This window comes from Zootermopsis nevadensis, unplaced genomic scaffold (assembly GCF_977971745.1).
Source record: "Zootermopsis nevadensis isolate Lab colony 2312 unplaced genomic scaffold, Znev_1.0 Znev_ptg000019l, whole genome shotgun sequence".
NCBI classification, from domain to species: domain Eukaryota; kingdom Metazoa; phylum Arthropoda; class Insecta; order Blattodea; family Termopsidae; genus Zootermopsis; species Zootermopsis nevadensis.
Genome location: NW_028259151.1, coordinates 7918402 through 7932308, shown reverse-complemented (window position 1 = coordinate 7932308; position 13907 = coordinate 7918402). Strand labels below are relative to the sequence as shown.

The 13907-nt window shown below is 40.9% G+C and overlaps 1 protein-coding gene across 3 annotated transcripts in view; it reads right to left on the bottom strand.

The window, feature by feature from the left end:
- The window catches only part of LOC110839609 (limbic system-associated membrane protein-like), a 347640-nt gene that overhangs the window by 242847 nt on the left and 90886 nt on the right, over positions 1–13907 (bottom strand). For all 3 annotated transcript variants that reach the window (XM_087351624.1, XM_087351620.1, XM_087351622.1), the window contains exon 2: positions 10282–10379. In XM_087351624.1, the coding sequence (XP_087207750.1) occupies positions 10282–10330 (49 nt within the window). In that variant the 5' untranslated portion in view covers positions 10331–10379. The remainder of the gene's footprint in view (positions 1–10281; positions 10380–13907) is intronic.

The window sequence follows — 13907 nt, the reverse complement described above, 5'->3', positions numbered from 1 at the left end:
ACACACAATAGTCTACATTTATTCTGTCTCTTTAGAAAGTATTCTATTTGCTGTGTTACAGCACTTATGTATTTGACAATACTAACACGTGCACAGCAGTCACGTGGATCTACGTAAACTAATAGAACAGGAACAATTCTCGACAGCGGTCATTAACATGTCCTAACCTCATCAATGCAAACACAAAAATTTAAGACTTGAGGATCTCACAGCGGTGAGTATGAAGATTTCCGTCTTCTCGGTTGTTCCGCCGTGTAGTCTGGTCGATGTTAACCAACGTTTCAGAGGTCATACAGCCTCCGTCATCAGAGTATGAAGATTTCCGTCTTCTGGGTTCTTGCGCCGTGTAGTCTGGTCGATGTTAACCAACGTTTCGGAGGTCATACTGCCTCCGTCATCAGAGTATGAAGATTTCCGTCTTCTGGGTTGTTGCGCTGTGTAGTCTGGTCGATGTTTACCAACGTTTCAGAGGTCATACTGCCTCCGTCATCAGAGTATGAAGATTTCCGTCTTCTGGGTTGTTGCGCTGTGTAGTGTGAATATTCATCGCCCTGATGACGGAGGCAGTATGACCTCAGAAACGTTGGTTAACATCGACCAAACTACACAGCGCAACAACCCAGAAGACGGAAATCTTCACAAAAATTTAACAAAAACAAGATATGTATCAGGCGCTGTCTTTGTATGTGGTAAGGCAGATTGAGGAGAAACCACAGAAAAATCTCTCTCATGACAACACAGGGTAAATCCAATGTCATTGTGGATATAATTTTCTTCGTCAATTTACGCCACAGTTCGTGCTAACTCAGGCTGATATTTGCGCCAGCAATGGCGAGCAGACGTAATTAAATGTAGACACTCGATAAACTGAAATGATTTAATGTACCGACTGCTAAGTCGCATTGCGCATCAAGGCAGTTAAAGAGCAGTCTCCAGACGTCAAAGGATCCGAATTACTAACACAGATTGCTCCCTCCCACTCCATTCTCCCACCTCCCTTCAAGTCACAACCCCCGTCCCATCAACCCTTATTTGTAACAACAGCGGGACTCTGCTTATAATTCGCAGGACTGTGGTATAATTTCTATAGAGTATTTTTGCCAACAACCGTGCCAATGGATGGCTTTGAATGGAATCGTTTAAAATGACTCCCACCCCAAGTTTTATTTTCCTATACCTAGTCGCCGCACCCCCGGGTTTGTGAATGAAAATGACTCTGTGGGCGGGGTGCAGTCTTCAGGGGGTGAAAAAGTCGCAGAGCTAAGCGGTCAGGGTAAAGTGTGTGGAGAACAGGGCTCCAGGCGGGAGGATAAAAGGACAGGCAAACGCTGATTCAAACAGGATCACAGGACCGGAATCCAATTTGAAATTGTATTGTCATGAAGAGTTCGTAATTTATATTTGTCATCAGATATACGAGGGACTAAATCAACGCAGATTTAAAAATGTAACAAGCACAGAATAAACAAGAAATGTACGGAAATTTTAATCGGAAAATCTGCATTGCAGAGATCACGTAGAAAACTTGTGCAAATAAGGTGATAATATTAAAATGGATCTTGAAGAAATAGTTTTGATGTGTGAACTGTCTGCATCTATTACTGTGGTCGACCTACGTTTCTCCTTCCTTCCATAAAATAACGCTTATTATTATTGATATTATTATATTATATTATATAAAATAGCCCATGAGCGTCACGCTTGACTGAATGAATATGTCAGTCGTGCGATTTGCAGAAAACTGAAATTGTTTTCTGACAGTAGCCATCCTGGTAGCAAGAAATGCAAACGAGACTATGGTGGCACCTATGATGAGGTCTGGCGGGAGTCTGGAGTCAGGCGGTCGGTTTTGTGTCTGTCTTCAGTCGTGAAATGTTCTTACGTATAATTTACTCCAAAAGAAACTTTTAATGCGATTTTCAAAGATAATCTTGAAGTGAATTTTACTGTTGTTCAATACAAAATTTCTTAATTCCCGTCAACTTTAACGTGTTGTACTGCGCTAGTAAGGACAAGACCATTGGCGGGCTCTTGTGAACATGACACAGAATCTTCGGTGTTCTAATAAAGGCTGATAATTTATTAACATTAATAAATATCTTAGCACCCAGAATTTTCGAATTTTAAGTTGGTCCCATGTCAGAAGTTCGTGAGGCCACCATCCTGGTATTCTCGACGATACTAAGGTAATAAGCGTCAGATCGTCTTTAATAATTTCCAGAATATTCGTGGATTGGTTTAGAAGTTGATATAGGAGGCACATGGTCCAAAGTAGATCTTCCGCAGAACGGAGCTCAGCGTGGCCTGAAAGTCAGCGGCTCTGGCCGTGGGCGATGGACCACTCTGCTCCATCTGTCGAGATCAGTGTGTCACGGGTGGAGGATGGGGACAGGGGCACTGGGTGGTGTAGAATGTCAGCCCCTAGGGTGCACTGCCGTCTTTTGTGTCTCCAGGAGTCGGGTCAGGAACATTAGAGCAGCAGAGGGCGACAAGCGGAAAAAATGCGCAAAGCCATGTGTCCATCTTTACAAACACTTTTACGCAGTTGCCAAATCAACTGCTAAAACGAACAATCACGTGCCCAAATATCTATCTTCTTTTCTTCAAATGACCCAAGCTTCTGAAAGACGGAGGCTAATTCTTCATTCCCAAAGAAGCTTTTATGAAGAAATAAAATTTCTGTGCGAAGACAAGAGAATAGACTCACTTCTGAGTCATGAAAAGGTCTACAGAGTTATCGATGTATCTTGAGATTTTAAATTAATTGTGATCAACGTATTTATAAGAATTATAATTACGAAAATGACATCCACCTGTTTGAATGGTAGGACGCACAGAACAAGCTTGACTGCGTCAAAATATGTCTCTGGAATTTATTTGTTAAATCAACTGATGAGCTGATAAATCCTAATTATAAATGAAACGAATGAATACATAAATAATATATCGTTATAGTTCGATAAATGACAAGGGACGCATGGGAATATAAACACGCGTACAATATTTTAGTCAAAAAACCTGAAGGAAGGAGACTGCCTTGGAGACACGGACGTAAGTGGGAGGATAATATTAAAATGTATCTTAAAGAAATGCAATGTGACAGTATGGACCGGGTTCAGCACTTTAAGAATATGGACCACTAGCTTTCTTTTGTGAACACAGCAGCAAACCTTATGGTTCCATAAAAGGTGAAGAATTTATTGACCAACTGAGGGACTAACAGCTTCTCAATAATGAAGACTCCACGCAGTTATGTTATTTTCACATCCGAGCTTATAATCTAATCTTTATGATAACGGAATCATCTGCTAGATGTGTCGTATCATAAATTAAACACCAGCTCTAAAAACAAAAGAAGACTTCTGGCGGCGCAGAACCATTCTCTGTAATGGGGGGAGGGAGAGCTGAAAAGGGGGTGTGACTGGTCGGGATTGACTCCGCTAATCTCGTTACCAGCGATATCCCGCTCCAGTGCAATTAGTGAACCGATTCAAAAGACGAAGAGCAACCGATTATAATCGGTCATTCAAACTACAAACCGAAAAACATACAGGACTGGCTCCGAAATGTGAGGGCTGTTCCATGTTTAAGAACCTCTTATTACTTCGCGAAGTCTGTGTTACAAACTTCTGAATTTTAGGATTAGCACGATGCTAAATCTTGCCCTTCTGTATTTATTCCAGGATTTGCTTTGGCCCGCTTTCTAAAGCGACTGTCATGAAATGTTTCGGAAATGGACGTGACATTTGGGACTTGAAATATCAGGAATCACTAAAAATATCTATGGTTTTTTTGGAAATAGTACACCGGATGCAAAAACTTCAGCCAAAGACAGCCTAGGCCATTTCGAGTTGAAACAGAATAAACTATTGTTTTATGAAGAACGTTCAGAAATATTACATAGAAGGATGCAGGCTAAACTCTAAGCCAGACGACAATGTAAAATATGAAGCTAGTAGAGCACTCAGAACAAAAATACTGCAATATCTGTAAGACAGATTTGGTTTGCTTGAAACAAACACTAGAACAGTAATACAGAGGCATAAACGAATTTAAGAAGGGTTACCAACCTAGAAATAATTTTGCAAAGATGAAATTTTTGAACTGCAGACTCACACAGTTTACCGACGTTTCAGAGAAGCTTGTTGCCTCCGGACGTCAGCCCAGAAGTCAGCTATCGTCGAGTACTGCCGTTGTCTTACATTTCAGGAAAATAGCACTCATGGCTTTGTGATACGTTGACTTTGCACACTTTTGTCAAAACGAGTTTACAGTAATGGGATACCGCATAGGAATATTCCGGTCCAACTTTTCAAAACGTTCTATTAGTAAATATCCGTTAAAAGCGGTAGAAGTTTCACAGCAATTATAAATTACGGAACCAGAAACTTTTTGTCATCCGAAAAGAATGTGTTGCGGTCCCACAAGCTACAAACCTCTATTCGTACAGAAGGGCACAGTAAAGTAAGACCCCTCAGCGTTCCGTTTGTTACGGCCTTGGCAGTAACAGCCGAGCGATCTTCAGCCACTCCAGCTGGCCCCGGAATAATTTCACGGGTCAATTTAGCAGCGAATGGGCGTGACACGAGAGCTCTAATTCCCACGGGTGACAAGGGTGAAGGCAGACATCGGTACGGCAATGATCGAGGAGGCTTTGGAAGAAGAAACTGTGACGTAGAGGTAAGCCATGAAATGATGTGGACGGAGGTTTTGTGACCACTGATCTGTCACAAAGAAAATGACAAAGTCTCCAGAGTCTGCTTCGTACGCTCTCATAACGCAGGAAGAACACGTCATCGTAGGATTTAGAGAACATATAATTCACTCCACGAAATTTGCTTTTAAAGAAGTTGTGATTCGGTACAAATATAAGCTAATGTCAGGATGAAGATTTCCGTCTTCTGGGTTGTTGCGCTGTGTAGTCTGGTCGATGTTAACCAACGTTTCAGAGGTCATATTGCCTCCATCATCAGGGCGATGAAGATTTCTGTCTTCTGGGTTGTTGCGCTGTGTAGTCTGGTCGATGTTAATCAACGTTTCAGAGGTCATACTGCCTCCATCATCAGGGCGATGGTGAGTATGAAGATTTCTGTCTTCTGGGTTGTTGCGCTGTGTAGTCTGGTCGATGTTAATCAACGTTTCAGAGGTCATACTGCCTCCATCATCAGGGCGATGGTGAGTATGAAGATTTCTGTCTTCTGGGTTGTTGCGCTGTGTAGTCTGGTCGATGTTAATCAACGTTTCAGAGGTCATACTGCCTCCATCATCAGGGCGATGAGTATGAAGATTTCTGTCTTCTGGGTTGTTGCGCTGTGTAGTCTGGTCGATGTTAACCAACGTTTCAGAGGTCATACTGCCTCCATACTCAGCGCTGTGAAAACCTCAAATCTTACATAAAGTCAGGATGTTCGTTTCCTGACTACGTTTCAACCTGAAGTTGTAAGACAGGGTATGGAGATGAGTTCGACTCAATTTTTCAGGACGGAGACAATTCAAAGAGGAAATACGAAACTCCATAACGACTTCCAAGGACTTCGGAAGCTAATACAAAGCTCAGGTAGCCAAGAAATTATCCATAGTTTATGAAACTCAAATGTTCATTTTCGTTTTCCCAAGAGTCCGCCAGGGGTTCTTCTCCTGAGCCAGATGAATCCTATTCATACCCTCCAAATAAGATCAACTTTAAACCTGCGGTTCACACCTTAATTCCGCCCAGGGTTTTCCTCCGTTTAGATTTACCAATCTTTGTACGCATTTCTCATTTCCTTACACGTTCCACGTGGCTCACCCATCTCATTCTCCTCGATTTACTTATCCCAACAAAATTTGGAGAGGAGTACAAGTTATGGAGTACCACAGTTATAGATTTTACTGTTGGCAAATCGTTTCCTGAAAAACACGAAATAAAATGATCGATAAATATGCGAGATACCGCAGATATCGAAACCAGACACGCACTGATCAGGTGAGCCGTTCTATAATTACAAGGGCTTAATTCTGACGAATTTCCAGTGCGCGGTTACAAGTAAGTACGAATACTTTACAAGATGGTTCTATCTTTGTCGGTAATTTTGACGTCCCATCACCAGTTTTAGTAGATTTCTTTCTCCCCACGAATTCGGGCCCGGTTCTAGTCTGACAATGCGATCCGCCCACGTCACTGCCAGACATGCTACCCCCTTCCGCAAACAGTGCTGACTAGCAGATTTCCTAGTTTTTCTGTCCAGTTAGCTCCAGATTAGACTGTGGTTTTCAGCGGATGTTCGAAAATGAATTCCACTTAAATGCGACGGGAGGTATTAACGAAGTAACTCAAAATTGCTTTTATTGGGAACGAGGTCAACTGGAAAAAATGACTTTAATGCCTGTATGCCTACTGTGATCCTCTCTCTGTATGAAGCTCTTTTAACTGTAGACGTCATTTGCGTTCTCTGCTCAAAGTGCATGGCGAGAACGCGTTATGGGCTGGTGGTGTCTGACCGTCCGATGCTCGTTGCAAAGAACGCATTTGTATGCGGATATTTATGTGTATTCCGATACGGAAGACAATTTCTTAGCTTGTTTAAAATCCTATTACATTTGGAAACACTAATAAGGTGTAGTGGCTATCATATAACTAACCAACCAACTCCACTGAGCAATGTTCTTTTTCTTCTTCAGAAACCCAAGTCATTAACCTGGAGATAAAAATCCCCTCCTTTTTCATTAACATTTTCGATAGAAGCCACCACTGGGCTCTTTCTCGAGTCATATGAATCCAACCAACACCCCAACATCAAAAATTTCTGTAAGCTGTGTTTTAATATGAAGCTATGGAGAACGTATTAATATAAGACTATTAAAGTCTGAAGAAACAACTATGAAGACCATCAATCATAAAGATCAATTCGGTTCTGGATTGAAAGTGAGTACCTAATTAGTTCTTATCAGAAGAAAGCCAACGTATTGAACTCTACATTTAACATTAAATTATTATTTCCCTCATTTCATACGTTCCGTTTTTAAATTATCGAAAATTTTGACATTGAACACACAATAGATAACTTATAATACCCATTTAAATCTCGTTAAACCTAGAAAATCTTAAGAGACATTATGACTTTTTGTAAACATTAAAAATTCATCAACTTACTAATAGGACAAAGGTGAGTGTCTTCTGGGTTGTGGCGCAGTGTAATCTGGTAGACGTTTACGAACATTTCAGACCTCTGAAACGTCGGCAAACTTCTAAAAGACTACACGGTGCAACAACCCAGAAGACACTCATTTTCATTTCATTCCTTCTAGTACTAAAAGTGAACCATTCTAACAAATGAAAGTCCCCGGTGAAGAGTCACCGTAAAGGTTGGGTGCGCAGCTTTTAAATGAAATGGGGGACTGTTTTAGGACTCTGCCCCTCAGAAGCTGAGGCAGCGGGATTCTCAGATGGACAGTCACTACCGTTCCCCACGATTTCAAACGCCAAGGTTACGCCCACACCAATCCCTGTCCTACCAATTACTGATCGATTTTCGATTAGGTTCGCACTGTCAGACGCGACCATCCAGATGAGTAGAATATCCGTGTCTTCAGCAAGTCTGGATGTTTTGGTGTCGGAACAAGATCAGTTTCTTTCTGCCCTTCACGAAACCAGACAGAGCTGCCTAGGGACTATTTACTAAACTCCCCTATTTACAACGTAGGGTACAGACTTTAAACAACGGAATAAAAACACATTAAAGGGGAAACTTGAAATACAGACAACGAAAAAATAATAGCAGTCACAGGGAAGAAATATCAAAAGAGACAAATGAAAGGCGAACGCATTTGTAATCTTCAACAAATAACTTTACTGTCTAGGATTTGAGACTTTCGCGGCGAGTACAATCAATAATATCTTCTCGGGCAATCAGCCACGCGACTGGCAGGCGACTTCCGAGGATCCAGTCACATCAGAACCCTGAAGATGGGGACAGAATTTGTTCCCGAAACGTCGGTTTTACTGCGGTAACCAGTTAACGCGGCTGATTGCCCGAGAAGATTTTATTAACTTTACGGCCATTAAAACAGAGAAGTCGGATGAAAATTGCTCACAAAATTTTAGTCGCGAATCAAGACCGAAAAAGGTCACTTGATAAACCAAGGCATAGATAAGGAGAAAAAATCAAAATCGATCTTGAAGAAAATAGATAATAATGTGTGAAATGGATTCATCTAACGGGGTTTCGTAGACACTTTGACGAATCTGAAGACAAAAAATATTCTGTTCCATGCAATTTGTTTAGCTGGAATCCAAAAACTTTTTCGTCACTAGCCTATCGCCATGGACCAGAACGAATACTAGCTGAAGCTTGGCTAACCTGATTCTGTTTCTAATTTACTCAGTCCCCATACGAGTACATTATTTTTCATTAAAGTGGGCCACTCCCTCGCGAAAACTCCCGATTCATCAAACAATATCCCAAACCGCTAAATTTCATCAGATGGTACAGCGACTTATTTTAAAAGCCAGAGACAAAAGGACGCTCTGTTGTACGCCTGCAACCTGAATTCACATCAACTGCTCACACGCGTGTCGGAGAAGTAGCCGCTCTAGCACGGCGCGGGGACAAATTCAAATGAAGTAAGTGGCGAGGACTTCCTATGAAATTTAGTACTGGGGAGGGATTTCTCACTTTGAAATAACCTCACATCGTTCTTTTCAGTTTTCGCACCGACGGCTCATAGTTTAAAAACCTAGGTTAAATTTAAAATATTGACCTCTTTAATATCCACAAGTTTCATTTGAAAAATTCTTCGATCGTCCACACTGTGTGCTGTGTTCTAATGGGTTAACTGCGATAACACACGAAAGGAAGGACACTGCCGATGACTTATTAAATATCAGATAAAATGCACTTGGAAAAGTGAACTTAACATTTTCAGTACACCCTTTCACTCTTACTATGCTCAGTTATGCTTTGTTTGATGCTCTAATGACTTTCACGAATAGTCAGGGCGGTTGAGTCAATTTTGAAACCTCCAACCACTCACAGACTGGCTGGCAAACACTGCAATACTACGCATTACCGGTCTCGTCTCATTCGCATTCACTGGAGTGAACGTTTTCTCAGACCACTAATACGTCTGCAGTACATGATGGACGTGTTTCGATGGTTATCTGCACAGAATTAAAACTTTCACCATGACGTGCGATTTTCTGCTAAAGAGTATCTGTGGGGTTGAGGGGGGGAAAGGGTTGCAACACTTGGCGAGCAGTAATCGACACTAGGTCCCCCCCCCCCGCGGAGCCACACAAATTTGCCGACACTTAAACTCAGCACCATGATATCAACAACCCCATCCCAGGGCACAGAGCGTATCTACACTGATGTACTAATCGAGCTCAAAACATTCTATCAGCAACTCCTTCTCTCGGCTCACAGAGCTTTTATGCTAGTGTACTATCCGACTTAAAAACATCGTGCGGAAGTTGGTTGCGTTTTAAAAACTTTGACCTCCCCCCCCCCCCACGAACTTTTTTGTCGAATGACCTTGATAGACGAAAGGAGCTCCGAAAAGAATGGAAGATTTCTTCTCCATTCAAAATCTAACCCGAGTCGTCTTGCTCCCTAACAAATCATATTACTGAATGAACTATCCCAGCTGTTAATAATAATAATAATCTTTATTAATGGGTACGGTTATTACACAAATTAAAATTTACTGGAAGGAAGTCCTACTGCTTGCAAGGGAAATATTATTGGCGTCTTCGTACCACATATTTTTCTCGTAGTAATCAGTTATGAGAGCCAGAGAAATAGGAGAAGATTAACACATGAGGCATTGCGTGGGTGTTGTCAGTCCACAGTTGCTATAACTATAAGCTCGAAAAATAATATAAGCAAATATATGCAGTATTCTAAGTTATTTGTTTTGAGAATTAAATCTAGACGACATGAGCTAGTATTTGTTAACCGATCAAAGTCAGCATTTTAAAAATATGTATAAACTAAAAATTACAAGTCAAATACTCGAACCAATCATTCAAGCATGTAGGCACGCATGTTTTACATTGGAAGAAGGATATTTAGCAAATTGCATAATCTTAAAAATAAATAAACTATTGTATCAAACGGAGTGTACAATATAAATTGCTTAAAATATACGACATTTTACACTTAAATCCGATTCGAAGTCACAGTTTTGGCTTTCAAATAGAACGTGTGTTAAATAATATTGAATATCATGGTAGGCCGATTAACAGATATTTTCACGGAATGAATGGTGGCATATAAGGAGACAAATAATTTTTCCACTTACCTACGCATGCAGTGCGCAGCGAGATGGTGAGAGAGATCCTATGCAGCATCCGGTCCGTTCACGTAGACCAACTTCGTAGCCATCTTAGTCGTTCACACCTTGAAAGAAAAAAAGTCATTAGAGCGTTTCTAAAATTGTACTTAATGTTGTACATTCGCCATTCGTCCTTTTAGGTTAGGTTTAGATTCTGCGAATTTTTCGATAACTTCTCCCCAGTTTTGCATTAAAACTGACAGAATTTAAGTCACAACTGAATAAGATATTTCATTACTTGTTCATGCTCCGAAATATTCTCGGCTGTATCACTTCGGCTTTCGGCTACAAGTTGTTACGAATATTGAAGGCTTTCCGACGTTTCGGAAAACGCTGCAGTGGCCATCTTCAAGTTGAATCTTTATTGTGAGTGGAGGCATATTTCCAGAAGCAGAAATTATACATTAACAGTGGCTTAAATAGGTAAAATTTAACTACTTCTTCAAACAAGGCTCAAATCAAACTTCACTGATTCAATCAGAAACGTCTTGTCGTAGAAAATATCTGTTCATGACATAATTAGATAAAATATATATCTGACGAATTATTACTTGAACAGTTCCACGTAGCTTCACATCCACTAATGTCCAAGTGTTAAAATAATACAACCCAGAAATACTGTTATTATCCTCGATAACACCAGTAGCGCGTTCTTCGTTGAGAATGCGACAGACAGACCTACACTTTCTCAATTGATTGCTGGAGCCCCCCCGCGGTGATTTCCAGGGGCTACAAATTGCCCTCCTGCAGCGAGGAGGATTGGTAGGAACAAGTGCAGAGATGCGTCCTTGCACCCGGACCTCTGTCCTCGTCGTACTAATAACTCGGTTAACTCACACAGCGTAATTCGCGCCGCGGAGCCTGGCTCTCACAGAACCGCCTATCATTTAGATGTTCTACTCATTTGCGATGGTTTTGGACTCTACGGATTTCAGTCACAGCGAGAGAAATGAGTCCTCAGGCTTTTTATACGGAATCTCACAAATCTCGAAATTAAAATGGAAAAAGTCTGACTGTATGGCGAAGCACTAATGGGACGTCACAGTTCGATCTATCGACAACCACGTCACAAACCGCGTAGCCAAATGCCAGGAGTCATCATAACACATTCGTCCACTCTGTACAATGCAGTGGATGTGCCTCTGATCGCGGCGTCGACTTGGAGACAAACGGAGACGCGACACGTTCGAAAAAGAACACCGGCGTCCATGCGGCTAAAGCTCTGGGCTGTCTATACGAAATATTAATAGTTTATTAAATGAATTTTTATGTTTCTGTAGAAATGAAATTTATTATTCGCTGTGACAGTTACAAACAATTCATCAGCCCATTGGAGATTTCCTACTAGAGCGAAAACCACGCGACAGAATGTAAGCGCCAAAAATCTGATCCCGGTAACTCGCTCTCACTGTCGCTTTTATGTACTTTGATACAATTTATTTGTTGTTATATTATGATAAGCTTCAATGTGACTTTTTATATAAAACATGGGTTACATAAAACTGTACTCAAAAGTTATCTTGGTGGGAAGCATTACGGCATTACAAGTGCTTCCCCTTGGGGGTGGCTCCATCAACTACGGTGATAGTTTAGTTAGTTTATTTAACGACGCTTTCTCAGTATCTCAGACTATATAACGTCCAATGGTGATAGTGTTTTCTTTTTTATTATTATTATTATTATTATTAATGTTCTGTTTGAGGACAGGTCCATATGAAGAGGATCCTTCCATCCTTTTCTCGGACTGGGACCTGTTCATATACGTTCTTGGCAGATGATCCAGAAGTGGTTTGCCATTGCCTTCTTCTGTGTGTGAATGGAGTAATTGTTGGGATGCCACGGAGGAAAACTCCGTGTTGCCTAGACCACGGCATTGCCCAACACAAGTTATAAATTCGGGCACCGCCGGGAATATAACCCGAGACCCCAGGATTACAAGGCCAGCGTTCTAACCGCTAGACCACCTCATCTTATTATTATTTAGTGTTCTGTCTGACGACAGGTCCATATGAACAGGATCCTTCCATCCTTTTCTCGGACTGGGACCTGTTCATATACGTTCTTGGCAGATGATCCAGAAGTGGTTTGCCATTGCCTTCTTCTGTGTGTGAATGGAGTAATTGTTGGGATGCCACGGAGGAAAACTCCGTGTTGCCTAGACCACGGCATTGCCCAACACAAGTTATAAATTCGGGCACCGCCGGGAATATAACCCGAGACCCCAGGATTACAAGGCCAGCGTTCTAACCGCTAGACCACCTCATCTTATTATTATTTAGTGTTCTGTCTGACGACAGGTCCATATGAACAGGATCCTTCCATCCTTTTCTCGGACTGGGACTGGTCCCTTACTTTCTGTTCTTTTACTTGGATTCACTCCCTTTAATCATCTTCTTAGTTTCTTTCCCCTACTTATCTCCTCCTCTGTTTGCTCCTTTCTGTTCTCTTATTTCAAAAAGAAATATAAAATGATGAAAATAAAGTAATGGTAAAATTAATGCATCGCGAAAGCAATGAATCATCACTCAGAGCAAATTCGTTTACCTCTTGGAAGCCGGCCGTGTTAATTACGCAGAACAAGCAAAGGCCGGCGAATTAATATCCTTGTACGACTTTAGTTTGGCTACACAGACATTTGAATTTGTGCCACATAAACGCGAGCTTAAGAGAAGGAATGGTCGAACAGGATATTAAAACGCACAGACCTAAACCACTCTCAAGCATCTTAGTATATGAAGAATACTTGCCCCGCAAATTGCTTTCTCCCCCCCCCCTTCCCCTGTGATTTCCCCAGTGGTTAGCACCCCAGCATTGCAGTAGGAGAGTTCTTCTTACGAGAATGTTTCAAGAACTTCAAGAGCTTAATTTTAAAATTATGTATAAAGAGAAAAGTCAATATTCAAATGAGATAAACTGTTTTTCCCCCCAAAATTGTAAAATACATGCTGTGAAAGCAGTTACCTATGAAGCTTTTTTTAAAAAAGCTCTTGGAAAAATCATTCTGCGGAGTTGCCACCAAGCAACGGTTCTTATCTTGAGGGGACTCTGATGAATGATGTTTAGAATCATGTCTTATATATATATATATACACGCTTCCTAGTTAGTATATGCTGCATTGTTTCCAATAGTATTCTTTGCATTTTCCTTTAAACATTTCTTTAAATTTAAGTTATTTTAAAACCCACAAGTTCAGAATCATACACACAATCACGCATTCAATACAGAGGCGAAACCTCGAGGGTAATATTTGATTCTTTCTGCACACAATTGACAGATATAAAAACAACGAAGAATAGTCTTACATCCGTGGAACCGATCAGATAAAATGCACTATTAGCCAGATCCAACCAGCCAGACACTATTAGGCAGACAGTTGAGACATTCGAGGAGGGTTACATTAGTTTCTACATCACAGAACATGTCATGAAACACTACTTGAAGAGAGGGTAAAGAATTATGACAACTGTGAAAAATTCTTCTTTTGGATCATTCAAATAACAGTTATTGATTACAAAATACATTTGTATCAATATTTTTAAACACGATCTTCAGGACAAATCAAATACGTACAATGAAATTCGTCTTCTTACGT